This window comes from Nothoprocta perdicaria, unplaced genomic scaffold (assembly GCF_003342845.1).
Source record: "Nothoprocta perdicaria isolate Ctin4 unplaced genomic scaffold, notPer1 scaffold_57, whole genome shotgun sequence".
Classification (NCBI taxonomy): Eukaryota; Metazoa; Chordata; class Aves; order Tinamiformes; family Tinamidae; genus Nothoprocta; species Nothoprocta perdicaria.
In genome coordinates this window covers 2,232,090-2,250,861 of record NW_020455832.1, presented here as the reverse complement: position 1 = coordinate 2,250,861, position 18,772 = coordinate 2,232,090, and the positions used below count along the sequence as shown (strand labels likewise).

The following is an 18,772-nucleotide window of genomic DNA, read 5'->3' as shown; positions in this document are numbered from 1 at the left end:
ACTCCGTTACTTGGTTGAAGTTCACTGCTATGTCGGGATAGATTTATGTTTTTTCAAAACTTTTTCAATTTCCTACATAAAGGGATCGGAGACATGGTGTTCTAGCTGTTTTTAAAATTTATATAAAGGAATATAATATAAAGGAATATAATATAAAAGAATACAAAATGTCAGCGTGACTGTATGATTGTATTGAAATCTAAGGTGAATGGGGTAATATTAACAATTGTTCTGCTGTTTCATAGGTTTTTTTGCTGGTAGAGACTTTAGCAAAAAAAATGAACGAAATTATGAAATTTGAAATGTGTACTTGCCTACTTATGTTCATAGATAAGTTCTCGTATTTTGTGTTTTCCAATAGAAATTTCCCAAAATTCAAGTGCAATATATGCTCAACAGCAGCCTTTTAAAATTATAATTTAAATCATTTAACATTTTAATCTGTGCTTACAGTGGCATGAATTGTCAAATTAGTTTTACAGACTTGCAAAACGATTTCTATGTAATCATTAAAAATACACATTTATATTAATAATTTAAATTGCACTTCACCCAGGCAGTTTACATTGAGGAATTCTGAGACTCATGAGGTCAAACAACAATGTTCATTGTTTTTAACATTTACAATAGAAAATGCCAACAAAATACTGGTATTTGCTAATGTCATATATTTCCAAACTGGGRAGCTCATGAAATGAAATGACAGAGAACTGAGGTCTTTAATTCTGACCTTTGTGAAACTGCCATTTCCTCATTTGCTTCGGTGGAAACAGACCTTAAGCCAACAAGGTTGTGAAATTTCCACTGAGGTGTGTTTGTGCTGAAGCAAAGTATTCTTTATGTCATGTAAAATGAATTGTTAAGTTAAAAAAAGAAAGAATGTCTTCGCAGCTGGGGACGTGTTAATTTGGGGCATTCAAGCTAATCCGGGAAAAGCAGAGACTTAAAGGGGTAGAAAAACAGAGAAAAAAGAGAAATAGGAACATTGCCTAACCTGTTTCTGTGAGGAGTTAAAAAGGGGCTGGTTTTTGATAATAATGAAAACTAATCTGACCCCTCGTTTGCCTTCTCYGCTGTTGTGAGAGCAGAGGCATGTTCAATAGTAGTCAGTAAATTCCGCACAAACAAAAGGATTTGCGTCTTTATGGAGCATATAATCAATCTATGATAATAACTGCCGAAAGGGGYGGTCCAGATGAATGATTCACAGGTAATTTGAAAGTACCAGTTAATTTGTTTTCTAGCATTAGTGTAAGTGACAGTCTGTACACGTTTGCACCTCAGGCCCCAGGGCATAAGGTGGTGACCTGGGCAGCCGATCCAGCCCGGAGCTCAGCACGGCGGGACCAGAGCGGTATTGCAGAATTTGTTTTCCTTGAAGCCTGAGGGATCGGAAGGGTCATGGGAATACAGCACACCTTATAGATTGGTAGTCTGGTCAAATACTGCACACCCAGCATTTATATAAGGCTGCTCATGTTATCCCAGTGCAGCTCTGTCTGTATGGAGCGTTATCTGTATAGCATATGCCTTTAATCTGTAAAGGAAGATTTTTGTCGTCTGTTAAAATTAAGTATAAATATACATCGGTGGGAAGAAATGAGTCAGAATTTCGTAAATAGTGAAGTGAATATTCTTCTCAGACTAATAACAAGCATCAAAATTATTTCACTTCATTGTCTACTGAAAAAGAAGTAACTTGATGAAAGCTACTAGAATAAGTTTCATAGATTTTATTAGAATCATATTTATAGCATATTTGATACATGTCATGTCTGTCACTCTTCCCTATAGACAGTATATCCTACTAATAGGTACATATTTACATATAATTTAAGAATTATAAACCATATTTCCAATCTTCTTTTTTCATTTCTTATAATTCCCTGTTAGGTAAAGAAAGGAGAGAAAAGAAATTCCTCTCTACAGATTGCAAATATTATTTATTCTGTAGGAACTGAAGGGAGGATGAGCATTAAATGACATTAACTTACAAATTATTTTGTATTGATGCCAGGCATTGATGCCAGGAGTGCCAGTGACTGGGCTAACCAGACCTCGGAAGACTGAAACCATGTTTTACAATTTTCAGGCTAGTTTTTAACCAGCAATGTATATGTATGGGGTTTTAATATTGTTTAAGGCAGTCCAGTAGACGAACCATGGTGGTTTGGGGTAGTACTGTCCGGGCAGTCTCCAGTGTATACTGGTCAACTGTACCATAAGGAATAACTTGGTACTTGTGGAAAAAATCTAAATAGTCATTATTCCCTTCCTAAAAGGTACGCAGCTTCCAGCAGCTTCCTTACAGTCCAATATGTCTATTTAAAGCAAGTTTGTTGCTGTCAGTAAGCTTGGAGGTGGCAGTTTGCTGAAACTTGCTATATTGTCTCTCCCGTGTAGGAACGCCGGATGCATTTTCACAACTGCTTACTTGCCCGTATTGTGACAGAGGGTACAAACGTTTCACATCTCTGAAGGAACACATTAAATACCGCCATGAAAAAAATGAAGATAACTTTAGTTGCTCCTTATGCAGTTACACGTTTGCCTATCGGACACAGCTTGACCGCCACATGACATCACACAAATCAGGAAGAGATCAGGTAAGTGGCATTTGAATTAAATATTTATCATCCTCTCTAACAACACTGCAGTTTGGTATGTGCGCAAAATGCCAAGCACATAAGACATTAGTATCAGATTCTCTGTATGCTGATGTCCCAGGCCTGTGGCACTTAATTAACAAATGTATTGCTGAAGTCAGACATCTTTCCTACGTGACAAAAGAGCAAGTCTGAACCCATGAGCAGACATGAACCTGTGCTTTCTTTCATCTTAGTTGCACGGCCGTGTATAATTTTTTGTCATTGGAAGTATTTACCAAACTTACAGATACTTTTTTGTGTGTGTCCACTGGTTAATCACAGAATCACAGAATGGTTGTAGAGACCATCTAATCCAACCTCTCACAGTCAAGTTCTTCCTCATATGGAGATGGAACTTCCTGTGTTTTAATTTATACCCATTACCCCTTGTCCTGTCACTGGCCACCACCAAGAACAGTTTGGCCCCATCTTCTTTACATTCTCCCCTCAGGTATTTATCCATATTGATCATATCCTAATACATGATTTGTGCCTCTTGCAAATTAGCCTTAGAAAAAATATAATTTAGAATGTAGAAGATACTCTTTCACATCCTGCATGTTAATCTCTGTACTACAAGTTACCATGAAGTCCAGTTCTAACAAGGTTAAAATGTGGTGTGCGTTTTCATATCTGAGTGTTTGCACTCACAGGTAAATTAAACAGGAAAAAATACTACGAGAAGTATCAGCCCCCCTGTTGTGAGGATATAACTATCTCACAAGGTCTGGCGTAACCTCAAACTGGGTGTTATCTGGCAAGGCAATTCTTGTTTATTTAAAAGTGTTTCCCATCCATGTCTGTGTTACTCTCTTATTGGCTTGGCTTTGACTTTAAAGGTATTATCATCTTGCATATAGCATATATTTTTATCTGTGAAACCTGTAAATGCTCTTTGTGTATTTTGGTCACTTTAAACTATGAAAATTTATTTAAAGTAGTAATCTGGATTTTTTTTTCAACAAGAAGTCTAAAACCAGAAGAAGAAGGAAGAGATTGGAAGGAACCAAATTGCTATATTTAAAAATACTTTGAATGAAAGGAGAAAAAATATCGAGCAAACTCAGAAAAATTAGTGTAGAGACATACTTAAATGTTATTGCTGCAGATGTTTCATGTATTAGTGACTTCATATTTTTGAAGGCACTGAATAACAGGTTTTATATCTGTTATAGCTTTTTATCTCAATAAACGAATAAAGTGAATATTCAATAAAGTGAATGATGTGTAGCTAATCTATTAAAATTTCACATTGTTATGGACATAGCTGAGAAGTGATGCGTCTTCAAGACTTTAATACCTGTAATTGCTATTTTCAAAAAGAACTTTGCAGGATTACCATTCATTAATTATTGTTCTCTTACATGAAAAGAGTGAACTTCAGCCAAAAACAAAATAATCCATTAATGCAGAGCAGTGTTACTAGCTAGTAACAGACCTTAATACTGATAGTTCATCTTTCAGTCCTAAAGTTGTATAGAGTRTTCTGTGAATTTTGAGATTAATTAGCAAAAAGCAACAGTTATATAAAGTACATTAAAAATACACCACGTATCAGAGACACAGAAAATAAGTATTTAAGAAAAAGGGAGAATAACATTTGAAACTGAGAAAAAGAAATGAGAGATTATGAAAGGCAATAGAGAAGAAGCTTTCTCAATTATTAAAAAAATATTCTGGAGGGTAACTCTGAGTACATGTTTCCCAATTGGAAAAAAAAATCCACATAAACTATAAGAAAGACAATTAAAAAATAAAGCATTACAAATATAATAAGGCAAAATATATGAAAATGCTATGTAACAGAGAGCTCCAGACTGCTTATAGCTGTGACTAGGAAAACGGAAAATTTCATTCAAAATTTGATAAGACCAATGCAAGCTTCTGTGCTTTGGAAGTTATAGGTAGGTAGGTAGGTAGGTAGGTAGGTAGGTAGATAGATAGATAGGGTACTTTTGAGACTGGAACAAAAACAGGACTGAAAGCATACAATAACATTGAGTTTTCCTGTTTGTCTAGCCCTGCAGTGGCTYTCTATGTGCTGGGGTCCGTTAGCTGTGTAATCTCAAGTCAAACAGCAGTAGCTGATTGTGCACAGGCTTAAGTAAATCATGGCCTAGTTCTCTGAACTGCTGAAGTTAGCTCAGGAGAGGAGAGTGCCCYGGACAGGCACAGTCCTGTAGCGTGTCCTCCTCAAGGTGCTTAGTTAAACAAAGCTTGGGAGATAGGCAGGTAAGCAAAAGAGCTGATAAACCAGGCAGGAAGGATCAAGTGGTGGTCAGGAAAAGTGAGAGTGGAGGCTCACTGCAAAGATGGGGACGGAGGAGACAATAGGGATGAGGACAGGAACTGCTGGGAGGTGAAAACACCAACCTGACCAAATGCTCATCCATGGGCTATAGCCTTCTTTCACCCACCAAGGAGTTTTGCAAATGTGCCTATTMTGTTTAGGAACTTAGTTCAGTTGACTAGAGGAAATCTTCATTTGTATCAGCAGTGTTTGGGAGTGAAGAGGAGGGGTGGTAGAAACGAGRAAATGTGTGCCATGCTAGGGTTGCTTTTTGAGGCACTGCTGCTCTCCACACAAGGAATCGGCTGCCTAGAGCAATAGCTAGTAAGAAGTAGCAGAATATTTCGCTGCCTTATATGTTATACAGTGAAGAAAATGTTAGATTGGAATTATRGTTCAATGTAGCTCAGTAACTAATGTGTAAAAATGTACTTATCAGAAAAAAAGAATTAAAAAATTCAAGTCAAAGTTAAGATTGAACTTACTTGAGTAATCTCAATCATGTTTTAGTGACAGGCAGTCTTATCTGTCTTTGTCCTGTGGTTATGATCTGCAATAGAGTTTCTAATTAGAAACACTGACTAAAATTGAGTTTCCAGTTCATCAGTTTTAAAATTACTTTTAAGAATATATTTTTCCTACCAGGGAGTTATTAATGTTTTGGGGAGCCATAACTAAATTTTCATTGGGGTAAAAGCAATATAAAGTTCAGTATTTAGATCAGTATAATACCTTTGATTCAACCATGAATTAGATACATTGCTGTCCTTAGGAGAACTAATACTAGAGTTGCTGCTACTTAACATCTTTCAAAATGTCATCTCCCCCTTATAGTCCCCAGTGGGAAATATGATGTCCAGAAATGTCCAGAAACATTTTGGACTCCTTTGTTACAGAGAAGAAACAAATGCAGATCAACAAGGAATGAACCATTTTAAACAGATCTGCGCTGGATTTGCTATGGAAATCTATACATTGGCCTTTGCTAATTTTGATTTAGACAAGCGATGGCAAAAAAGACGAGTTGTTATGTCTTCAAATATGACCTATGCAGGAAATAACTTGGGTTTTTTTACTGAAAATCATAAAAATATCTGCTGAATACTGAATAATTATGCAAAACTTGCAAACATCAATCACCTATTGATTCGTTTTTAGGATTATCASCTATTTAGTAATCCCTTACAAAATTCCATTTGCTAGGTGAGTGTTGGTAGATGCAGAGAGAAGTAGAAACAGGAGTAGAAAGGATTGTAGGAGAAAAACAGAGGGCTCTCTCCTGCCATGTGCTTTGCTTTCCCATATTTAAGATCAATGGGAAGTGAACATTTGCTGAAGGTGACATTAGACACAGAGTGAGCCTTCGTTGAACRGACTTGGGATTTGGATAATCCTGTTTACTAACCCTACCAGCCCACGTTATTGTAATGAGTATTGGATTTAGGGGGAAACAGTTCACATCATCTCTTTTCAACATGTGTTAATCTGCTGCATCGTATAAAGAAGGATGGGAGTGTAGAGRAGAGAGTTTGATGATACGGTCAGTGTATCTCATACCAGAGAACTTCCTCACTGTGACAAACTTCTTCACTGTGAAGGTGACAGAGCCCTGGAACAGRCTGCYCASGGAGGCTGTGGAGTCTCCTGCTCTGGAGATCTCCCAAACTCACCTCGATGACGCCCTGTGCCCCGWGCTCTGGGTGTCCCTGCTGGAGCAGGGGGTTGTGCTGSATGATCTCTAGAGGTCCCTTCCAACCTCAGCCATCCTGTGATTCTGTGATTGTTCAAGCCTCCTGTTACAACAAAATATTCTCAAGATCAGAAGTCACAAATGGGAATACAGGCCTCATCCGTCCCTTTTACTCATCCCCGCTCTGCGACGCCGATCCGGGCGGGCGCTACAGGCCTTCCCTCAGCGCCGGGCCAGGCGCCGCCATGTCATGCGGCGCGGAGCCCAGGCCGCAGCTCCGCGCAGGAGGACGGTCACACGCGCAGGAGGACGGTCACACGCGTCAGCTGCTCTGCGGTGGCTGCCTCTATGCAAACGGTTTCCCCAGAGGACGTGAATAGCTCTATCAAGGCGTTTATGAAAATGCTTGCCACAAGTGCCCAAAATCTGCAGCTGCGTCCAAGTGGTGATCCTGTGTCCTTCTGTAAAAGTAGCTCTGCTTAAAGAAGGGGTTTGAACCCCCATTTCGTACAGGGAATTAAGGAGGTCCAACTTTTAAAAGTGTATTATCCTTAACCTTAACAATACACATTCATTTATGCCACTTGTAATAAAATTCAGCGGTATACATTTAAATATATCATTATTAGATTTTGCTGGTTTTAAAGCTATGATAATATAAGAACTGAATTGAAAATAAGTTGGAACTTAGCAATAAAAGTTGTCACAAGGTAAAATCATTTCAGAGCTTCAATGCAAATAATGAAAAGGTTTGATGTTATGTACATGAGAAATTTCTCAGTTTTTTTTTTTTTTTTTTTTTTCAATTTATTTCGAGAACTAATTGTGGCTGATAATGCCTTTCCTGTTATTGAGCCCTCTTTGAGCATTACGTGCCACCATTACTTAAAGGGATCAAGGCCAACAGTAAGAGCTGGAAGCATGCAAATGGAAAAATCAAGTTAACTGTTTAAACTTTAAACACTTCAATGTTTCTTTATCTTGAGTGCCATACGCTTTGGCATATTTGGTGGCTCGGTGGGGCTTTTCGTTTGGTATTTTTTGTTTTCACAAGTAAACTTAGTATATATTTTGGAACTTCTCACCCACATAACGTGTCAGTGCAACCCTCATTACAGTAAGTTAAGTTAGAACAGTGATCTTTTTACAGTACTGTTTTTATTCAGAAGATACACCTGGCTCAACTTCAACCTAATTTCTAATTTGTTGCTTTTTTGTATATATATAACATATACCACCTTCAGACCCATGAGATTATGACTAGTACGTTCAATTTTGAGTTTTATCTTCTTTGTTGCAGGGTGAAAATAGACGGTTGTGTTCACATATGCTGTGTTGTTTTGTGCAATAATTACGAATATTTTCTTGCAGAGGCATGTGACGCAGTCCAGTGGTAACCGAAAATTCAAGTGCACTGAATGTGGAAAAGCTTTTAAATATAAACACCATCTAAAGGAGCACCTACGAATCCACAGTGGTAAATAAACCAAGCATTGGATCTTGTAGTTAATACTGTGATTTGTACTCATAATTTATAACTTTGGTCTTGAGCAAGACTTACTCTCATAAGTCTTAAGTTTAAAATACTGGTGCTTTCTTTTTTCTTACTCTGAAACCCTGTAACTACTGACTGAAGTCTTCATCTACCTGCAGAAAATACTTAGGATAACTCAAGAGGATCTACAGCTGTGGCTTCAGATCTGATACTTACAGAAAGATTCACTTGTAGCAGGAGATACAGAGGCTACAAAAAAAAAGGCTCCTTCCTTTTTTTGCCAGTCTATTCTTTCTCAATTATTTGCAGAGCACTCAGCTTGTTATCAGCGTTATTAGAAAATCTTAATTCATTAATAGTAAGTGTACAGCAACTGCACTTCCAACTSTGGCTGTGATTTTCATCACTCAAGACTAAATCACATTAAGGTATCTCAGGATACAAACCTGAAATTGTGATATACTCTTATAACAGTATATGTTTCAATTCATAAGAAAATCTAGTTTAGTCATTTAAAAGAGATTCTCAGTTTTACACCTTAACTTTAATTTATCTGTTCACAGTAAGTCCAAAACCAAGGTTTTAGGCTGGCTTTTCCTTTCACGTCTGTTGCTCAGCCTGGGTGGTGGCAATTAGGTGAGCTTCATTTGGAGGTCCTACTTCAGCAAGCATCACCTTCATTTCCACAGGGTAGTACCATCTGCATCTGTGAGTGGAGAAACTGCAGCCAACACATTTTTTCAGTTTGAACAAGGCCAGTTGTGGCTTTTTCTTTTTCCTGCATACTACAGATGCTCTGAAAAGGGAGCACTTTCTGTAGGTCTAATAATTGCAGAGCTGTATGGAGCTTCCTGACAGTTTAACCCAAGATGTATCTCTGAAGGCAAAACAGGCTTCTGTCTCTGCACATCTGGTTTCCCTTACTTAAGCTTTGCTTGGTTTTATTTAGCTGATGATTATTATAGGAATATATAGGAAAACTGTACTTTGTATAAAGTATTTGAGCTTTCTCCAATAAAATATGCATAGCATTTTATTGCTTTATGATTTCCATTTATGCCATTTGTATTTTTACTTTGGTTAATCATAGACTTAATTTCTTTCCTTTCTGTAGGAGTTATGCTGCCCCTCAAGTTAGTAGTGTTACTATTTGAAAGAAGTTTATTGAAATACACAAATACAATACATAGTTGATTTATACCATAGTGTAAACAGTACTGGAAAATAGGAGAATTTATTCTGATTATTGAATCCCATCTTACATTTACTATTGTGCTGTGATGAGAATTGTGGAAAGATCCTAGGATCAGAACTATAGATGATAGCATTACTTGATCTGTTCAATTTGCAAAAGATTTTTTTTTTTTAGCTAGAGTTCTTTGATGAGTCAATTTAATGTATCCTTTTCTAGTTACTGTCACTTGACAAAATTACACTGTAACCCAGTAAACTATTTGCACATTCCTTTCTTTATTTTTCTTTTTCTTTGTTGTTGTTTATAGGAGAGAAGCCATATGAGTGCCCAAACTGCAAGAAACGTTTTTCTCATTCTGGTTCATACAGTTCACACATAAGCAGTAAGAAGTGTATTGGTTTGATGCCCGTGAATGGTCGAGCCCGGTCAGGTCTCAAGACGTCTCAGTGCTCCTCCCCTTCCCTTTCTGCATCACCAGGTAGCCCAGCAAGACCACAGATACGACAAAAGATAGAAAATAAACCCTTGCAAGAGCAACTTCCTGTTAACCAAATTAAAACTGAACCTGTGGATTATGAATTCAAGCCCATAGTGGTCGCTTCAGGAATTAATTGTTCAACCCCTTTGCAGAATGGGGTTTTTAGTGGTGGTAGCCCTTTGCAGGCAACCAGTTCTCCTCAGGGTGTGGTGCAAGCTGTTGTTCTACCAACAGTAGGCCTGGTGTCTCCCATAAGCATCAACTTAAGTGACATTCAAAATGTACTTAAAGTAGCAGTGGATGGTAATGTAATAAGGCAAGTATTGGAAAACAATCACGCTAATCTCGCATCCAAAGAACAAGAAACAATCAGCAATGCATCTATACAACAAGCTGGCCATTCCCTCATTTCAGCTATAAGTCTTCCTTTGGTTGACCAGGATGGGACAACCAAAATTATCATCAACTACAGCTTAGAGCAGCCAAGTCAACTTCAGGTTGTTCCTCAAAATCTAAAAAAGGAAAACCCTGTTCCTACAAACAGTTGCAAAAATGAAAAATTACCAGAAGATCTTACAGTGAAGTCTGAGAAAGATAAAAACTTCGAAGGAGAGACCAATGATAGCACTTGTCTTCTTTGTGATGACTGTCCAGGAGATCTCAATGCACTTCAAGAATTAAAGCACTATGAAACGAAAACCCCTCCTCAGCCTCCTCAGCCTCCTCAGTCCGGTGGAACAGAAKCTGAGAAGCCCGAATCCCCAGTCCCACCAGACACTGGGGAGGGCAACATGTCTCCTGGCCAGCCACCTTTGAAGAACCTTTTATCGCTCCTAAAAGCATATTACGCATTAAATGCACAACCAAGCGCGGAAGAGCTTTCAAAAATAGCCGATTCAGTAAACCTACCACTCGATGTGGTAAAAAAGTGGTTTGAAAAAATGCAAGCTGGACAAATTTCTGTGCAGTCACCTGGACCATCTTCCCCTGAACAAGCTAAATTAAGCAGTCCTGCAGACAATGATGATCAAGCAGGACCTACAAATGCGAGCGAACCCCAGAGCAGCACAAGCAATTCACAGAATCCTGTCAGTACAAAATCTCAGACTTTATCAGAGGGATCAACTCAAAATGGTTCCCGCAGTAGCACGCCATCCCCATCGCCACTAAACCTTTCTTCATCGAGAAATTCACAGGGTTATACGTACACGGCAGAGGGTGTACAAGAAGAGCCACAAATAGAACCTCTTGACCTTTCGCTACCAAAGCAACATGGAGAATCATTGGAAAGATCTACCATAACTAGTGTTTACCAGAACAGTGTTTATTCTGTCCAAGAAGAACCTTTGAACTTAACTTGTGCAAAAAAAGAACCACAAAAGGACAACAGTGTTACAGACTCTGATCCTATTGTAAATGTAATCCCACCAAGTGCCAATCCCATAAATATTGCTATACCTACAGTCACTGCCCAGTTACCTACAATTGTTGCCATTGCTGACCAGAACAGTGTTCCATGCTTAAGAGCTCTTGCTGCCAATAAGCAAACCATTTTGATTCCACAGGTGGCTTACACATACTCTACTACAGTAACTCCTGCAGTTCAAGAAACACCACCAAAACAGACCCAGGCCAATGGAAATCAGGTACTTCAGTTTCTGTGTATTCCTGCATGTTGTATTTGGCATGTTCTTTCTGTGGCCTTGGTAAGGTAATGGAAAATTTTCGAGATGAATTAACTACAATAAACTGAGATGTTTATTTGCCACATGAGTTCATGAGTAGTGGATGTTCCTGCTAATTCCTCTGCAAAGCTAGTCAGCTTGAGTTCAGACTGTCACAAACTAGAGTTTTGTGCCTGCACGGGTCACTTCTTCACTATGTTAAGTCATTCCAAAGTGTCTCCTGAATCATTAGTGCTAAATATTTTAAAGCCAATTCAATCTAATCCAAAAAGCAAAGTAAAGCCATTGCTTGCACTTCTTGCTGGCTCCACGTTTCCTCGTTTTCCACACACCCAGAAAATTTGGAACTTCTTGCTCCTCTGTCTACTTTCTGCTGTGATACTTGCTCATATTGCTCTCGTGGTTTGAGGTGCAACTGAATTCATGCCATACGATAATGACACTGTAAACAAAACCCAGATGCATTTTCAGTTGGARTAGGGCGGGTATTTATCTTGTGCATGTGCCATTGCTGTGTCTTGTTCTGTGTCTTCCTGGGTACTTTCAGAGGTGATCTGATCCGAGTCCGTGCTGCTGAATTACCTGCATGTACTGAGCATATTGACAGAGCAGAAAATAAAAGTGATTCGTGCAGAGATGCAGCATTTTTAGCTGAAACGTGGAGAAGGGCTGTTCAACTGGAGACTTTGTGGAGAGACTTTGTGTTAAAATTTTATATATGATAGAATTAATTTGGTATGTTTTGATACTGCTGATATCAATAGCAAATATTTTACGTGAATTTCAGCCCTTGAAATACTTAGAAACATATTACAGAGTTATAATTTCTAAGACTATATTAAGTTTTTAATTTTGGATTTTTTTTTCCAGATTTGTAGTAGACTTATCAGCAATAAGGTGATTAATTTTGCAGATTTGAATGATTTTTTAAATAGTTTYATGTGAAAACTTTCTCAAAAACAAAAAGCATTAGCTTTCATAAAATCTGGAAAATAGCAAGATGTGGGTGACAAGCATTACTTCAAAAATATATCTAAATATTTAATTTGATCTTTGAAGTTCCTGACACTGCTKGAGGTGCTTTATCATCTTCCTTCCCTCCTGAACATTACATTTATTTTCTGTGCCTTAAAACGTGATGCATCGCTATAGTTTAGATCTGGCCAGCAGTCAAATTTGAGTATGATTAAAATCAATCCCACTGAGAGTCCGTGTGCATATGGTAGTGAGGACCAAGACAGACGTAAGCAGAAGACTTTTTGTGGTTACGTAAGTCTAAAACATTTGTTTGACCATTTACTGAATTGAATGAAGATCACAATACACCTCCAGGTTACATCTTAAAACCTTTTCTACTGTCACAGTATTTTTTTTTTTTTGAGCTCAACCATTTCTGTGTTTTTTAAGGATGAAAGGCAAGACACTAGCTCAGAAGGAGTATCGAACGTAGAAGATCAAAATGATTCTGATTCAACACCCCCAAAGAAAAAGATGAGAAAGACAGAAAATGGGATGTATGCATGTGACTTATGTGACAAAATATTCCAGAAGAGCAGTTCGCTATTGAGACATAAGTATGAACACACAGGTAGGTAGTAGGAAGTGGAACTTCAAATTATTAGTGTATCGGTAGTGGGTAACTGATAATCTTAACTGGAATCCAGTTCTCAGAATGTGTTGGCAGAGCAGAGGGAAATACAGTATCCCTTATTATCTCATGGGCTCAGAGTTCTTCATAAAAGTGTGTTTTGTGTATTTATTTGGCTAACAATGTTATTCCATGTTTCTTCTTTACGTTTTTAAGAATTAAATCCTGAATTGAAAAACAGTGTTTTCATCCATCTGGCTCATGGGCAATCAGCGGTGAGCCATATCTGTAAACAGAGATTTTTTATTTACTTCTAATTTACTTTCTCAAGTAAAGGGGGAAGTGGCTGATAGCCCAGAGGGCTGTGCTGCCCTCAGAGGGCCCTGGACAGGCTGGAGAGGAACCTCATGAGGTTCAACAAGGGCGAGTGCAAGGTCCTGCACGTGGGGGATAAGCCCACGTGCTGGTCCAGGCTGGAGGCTGCCCTGCTGGAGAGCAGCTCTGCAGAGAAGGCCCTGGGGGTCGTGGTGGACAGCGAGTTCCCCATGAGACCACAGTGAGCCCATGTGGCCTGTGGCACCCTGGGGTGCATCCCCTGCTCTCCTCAGCCCTGGTGAGGCCACCTCTGGAGCACTGTGTGCAGCGCTGGGCCCCCCAGTGCAGGAGGGACGTGGAGCTGCTGGAGCTGCTGGTGAGGGGCTGCTGACGTGGACGAGGGATTGGACCACCTGCCTCAGAGCTGATGGGATTCCACAGCTTGGAGAAGCCTCGCATCTTCAGTCTTTCTTGAATAGCCATTATTGCCTTCCATATTTTTAAAACAATATTTTCTGACATGTCTTCAAGGAATTTTCTCCTTTACTTGGTTCATTGTCTCCATAATTTTTTTGCATATTAATGTTGTTTTGTTTCATCTTATTTAAACACAGAAATCAAAAGATGCAGGATCCCCTTTTCTTTACCTTTGATCATATTTTTCAAGTATTTGTTAAGAGTATGTATTTTCATATCTTTCATGTTTTGAAACTCCTTTAATTCCTTATTTTCATAGCACAATTGGTTATTTTCCGTTCTATTTTCGGTATTGTGTTCAGAGGTGGTGTTTGTGTGATCAAGTTAGACATGGAAATACTGCTCTCTCTGCAGAGCCACCAGAAAGCTGCTACATCACTGTCTCTGTCTTTTATGTCAGGACTGTGCRAAATTGTTTTGCCTAACAACTTTGAGTGTTGGAAACAAAATAACATAGCAGGGTTCCTGCTGGGTTTACRAGAGTCTCTAAAAACAGCAACAGAAAGGCAAAAAGAAGAAAGCAGAGAARCAGAGCAGAAGAAGATTTAAGCAAATCCAGAGAGATTTTTCTGCTTAATGTGTGTGTACTCAGTAAATTTTACACATGAGGCACTCAGCTGTATCAACCTAGGTCATGGGATCATTTTCCTTTTACCTCCAACACGATGCAGAGGCTTTTGTGCAAAAGATAATACAAAAGTTAATTTAAATTTCATCAATTTAGAAAAAAAGAAGTTGAAATGATTTTGAATTTGAATGACTCCCACTCCAAGAAAATAATTCTCCTTTTCTAGTTCATACATATTCAGCTGTTTTTTGGGCTACAGGTTGCATCCACAGGTCTGTTTATCTGCACATCTGTTTTGATGTGCAGCTTTCCTAGAAAGCTCACAAGTTGCCCTTGCTCTCCTGTGGTCCCATGTGAGAGTCTCAGCCTGATAATGCTGGAGCACCTTCTTATGTAGAACTATGAATTATTGGCAATGCATTTACCTATAGAATTATGTGGGGGGGGGAGGGGAATACACTTTTTAATCCTTAATATACAGAAGCTGCAAATGCCTGTGCTTTATTTTGTAGGTAAGAGACCTCACGAGTGCGGGATCTGCAAAAAGGCCTTTAAACACAAACACCACTTGATCGAGCACATGCGGCTGCACTCGGGGGAGAAGCCCTACCAGTGTGACAAGTGTGGGAAGCGCTTCTCGCACTCGGGCTCCTACTCTCAGCACATGAACCACCGCTACTCCTACTGCAAGCGCGAGGCGGAGGAGCGCGACGGCGCCGAGGCCGAGGAGGCCGGGCCGGAGCCCCCCGGCAGCGAGGCCCGCGGCACCCGCGCCTCCCCGTCCCACCTCGACTCCGATGAGAGGGAGAGCCTCACCCGGGAGGAAGAGGAGGACAGCGAAAAGGAGGAGGAGGAGGAGGAGGAAAAAGAGCTGGAAGGACTTCAGGAAGAGAAAGAATGTGGGAAACTACAAGAGGGAGCGGACGAGGAAGAAGAAGGGAAAACTGAAGGTGACGAGAGCGGCGAAGCTGTAGATCAAGGAAGCAGTGGGGAAGAGGGAGTTATGCAGAATGACGGGCAGGGATCAGAGGAAAAAACAGATAAAGCTTAAATGATAGTTTTTTCTATAAGGAAAAAAAAAAGGTAATGAAGTTCGTTCTATATTATACATGCTATTCATGGAAACGCAGTAGCCTGCATACTGTGATTTCTGTTCACTACTGTGTAAAAAAATATATATATAAAAAAGAAAAAAAAAGAAATCCAGGTGTGCCTGAACCTCAAACTTAGTAATTTTTCACACAGCTTTCAAAGTTAGGAACAAGTTTGTAACATGAAGCAGATTAGAAAAAAATGCAATGACTCTGGAAGCAAAGGTTTACCAGGTTGTAGGAAGCCTGATTTATTAGACAAGCATCTGGCATTGTTTGTTTTATCAGTATTAATTTTCGTTCTTAAGTTGATTAATTTTTGAGCTGTACAATTGGGAGAGATTTATATGATTTTTTTTTTTAATGGTAAAAACATTTCCTAAATCCGCTTCAGTATTTTATTATGTCTTTAAAATGTGAGAACTTCTGCACTACAGAATTCCCTTTTGCAGAAACCCCGAATGCAGTTGCAAACAGTGCTGGGCTACCTTTGTAAATTCAGCCTGGAAGGTAGCGGTTTCTAAYATTAGATGTTGTAGTAGAGCATATTATCATTTAAAGTGTATTGTTAGCCTTAAGGAAGCAGAGATGATAGAAGAACTGAAGTTTCTTACTCATGTGGTTAAAAATGTAGTTGAAAAGATTGTTGTTGAGTTCTGATTGCAGGGACTAACAGTGTTAATACTGGAAAGGACAGCAAAGTCGTCAAAATCAGTGTTTGTAATTGTGTTTTGAGTATGTAGTAACAATATGAAGGATATGATATGAAGCTTTGTATCTCCTTTGGCCTTATGCAAGACCTGTGTGCTGTAAGTGCCATTTATCAGTATTACAAAGGCTCGAAGGGGCCTTTCTCCAATGTGTGGCCTACAATAACTAGCATTTGTTGATTTGTATCAATCTTCTAAACTAATCATGGGGAAAAAAACACTCAGCCATCAGAGAAGTAAGAACACTGGTATATTTCATTATTTAATTGTTTGGTGGTATTTTGGTTAATACCTGACTTGCAGAATTTCTCTACCAATAATTACAAGGGAAATTTTCTAATCTGCTTTATTGCTTTATTGGTTTACTTTAATTTCAGACACATACATGAAGTGTTATCTGGCTCATAAGTATTTTCAAATGTTAGTTATTATGGACCCCATTTATTAACAATGTTAGCTGATTTTTACCTATCAGTATTATTTTATTTCTTTTAGTTTATAGATCTGTGCAACATTTTGTACTGTATGTCTTCAAACCTGGCAGTATTAATACCCTTCTTACTGACATATGTACCTTTTTAGTTTTAGAAAACTTTTATATTTATGTGTCTTATTTTTATATTTCTTTATTTATTACACAGTGTAGTGTATAATACTGTAGTTTGTATTAATACAATAATATATTTTAGTATGAAAATTTGGAAAGTTGATAAGATTTAAAGTAGAGATGCAATTGGTTCTCTTGCATTGAGATTTGATTTAACAGTGTTATGTTAACATTTATACTTGCCTTGGACTGTAGAACAGAAGAATTAAAATGGGAATGTATTAATTTTACAATTGCAATCAATTCATTTTACCTTTACCCAGTTTTTAATATAAAGCTCTTAAATTTTAAAATTCACTGTGTGACTAATAGCATGATGCTCTGCAGTTTTATTAAGAGATTAGCCTAACCATAAAACTCATTTCCTTAGTAAGCCAAATTAGAATAATCTTATAAACAGTGTTGGGAACAACGTTTAACATTTTTGTGCCAATTTGTTCCTGTATTCATGTATGTATGTTACAAATCTGAAACTTCATTTTTAAGTTCCTTGTTACATCATGGTCATTTTCTAGTTTTTTACCAGACTCCCCATCTCACAATAAAATGCGTCAACAAGTCTGACTTACTGTCATTATTCTGGTGGTTTTAAATACAGTTTTTAAGTGGCTCCCGGGAGATGCCATTCAGGCATGGCTCCTGCTTCGGAAGAGATGCTCCCTGCCAGCKGTGTGTAAGGAGCAGGTGAGTGGGAGCAGCGTTGGGCTGTGTGCAGCSGGAGGGATTGCCGCTCGCGCTCCCCAGTTCTACCAACATCAGAACAGCAGCCGAGTTTCAAAACAAACCCTGTGTTTTGGGGCTTACCTTTTTTTTCCCCGCTTGTATCTACCTATTACGTATTACAATGTTCCATTTCAGACAGCTCTTAAAGGAAGTAATTCTCTAAGTGCTTTTTTTTTTTTTTTTGATTTAGCAATAAGCCATTGAAAAAGCTAAATATTGCTGTTGAAACATCTAAAGATATGGCACCGATATTACTGATACGTATTTATTTTCAATTTTGTAAATACAAAGTTATTAAGGTTTATTAGCAATGAGTTTTTAAATGTTTTGCAGATTAAACAAGTTTAGAAAATGTTCTTTAAGCGAAGTTCTGCTCCTTTAATGATCCCTGAAGAGGGTTAACAGCCCTTTGTTTTTCATGAACACTGTATACATTCTTTTATATTCAAATACCTTAGTTTTGAATACTGCTCTATGTTACTCTCTTTTCAGCGTTGATTCGTATAAAAGATTTACCCTACATACTAAATATTTCCTTTTGTCTGTGTTTTGCAGTTCAGTGTCAGATGTTGCCTTTTTAAATGGAGCAAGCTCGTGACGCAGTAATGTACCGTTCAGGGAAAAGTTAGACAGATGTGTAAAATAGAAACTGTTCAGTTTACAACGATAGGTTTGCCCTTTGCTGCTTTTCATAACAGAAATTGGTCAAATGGTTGAGGATTTGTTGCAGGTAGAACCGTCTCAGTTCTGTGTAATTAAATGCCCCTTTTAAGCCTCTTTTCCCATGCAGATACTTTTTGCAACCAAGGAGCATCTTACTTGTTTGTAGTGATAAGCCTAGTGAGACATTTGTGGAAAATGTGATGGAAAGAAAATCTGTGCTGTGTGTAGAAGCAGAGCAAAGGATTTGAGCAAATGTAAGGTCACTCGTAAGTGCAGTCTGCCTGGGAAAGGTCAGTTCCTTCCATTGCCAGAACTTGAAATGAAGCAACAGAAAACTCTGCTTTGATAGGGAATAGAATCCAAGTAGTTTTGATTCAGGAAGTGACATTGCTTTTGTGGAGACAATTTATATTCCTTACTTAGACTCTGAAACCATTATGAGCATATGTGTCTTCCAAACGCATTGGAATTGGAATTGGTGGAATTAGGACCTGTTGAACTCAGATGCCTCAGATGTTTGTGACCTTGTAACATCATGTATCACCCATT

At 38.4% G+C, this 18,772-nt stretch overlaps 1 protein-coding gene across 1 annotated transcript; it reads left to right on the top strand.

Annotated features, from left to right (window-relative positions):
• The first annotated feature begins 2,403 nt into the window (after window positions 1–2,403).
• Window positions 2,404–17,163, top strand: ZEB1 (zinc finger E-box binding homeobox 1). The gene is made up of 5 exons (XM_026048761.1): window positions 2,404–2,606; window positions 8,000–8,105; window positions 9,626–11,442; window positions 12,889–13,069; window positions 14,942–17,163. The coding sequence occupies exons 1-5, from the start codon at window positions 2,577–2,579 to the stop codon at window positions 15,478–15,480; spliced, it is 2,673 nt and encodes an 890-aa protein (XP_025904546.1). The 5' UTR covers window positions 2,404–2,576; the 3' UTR covers window positions 15,481–17,163.
• Window positions 17,164–18,772: the final 1,609 nt, after the last annotated feature.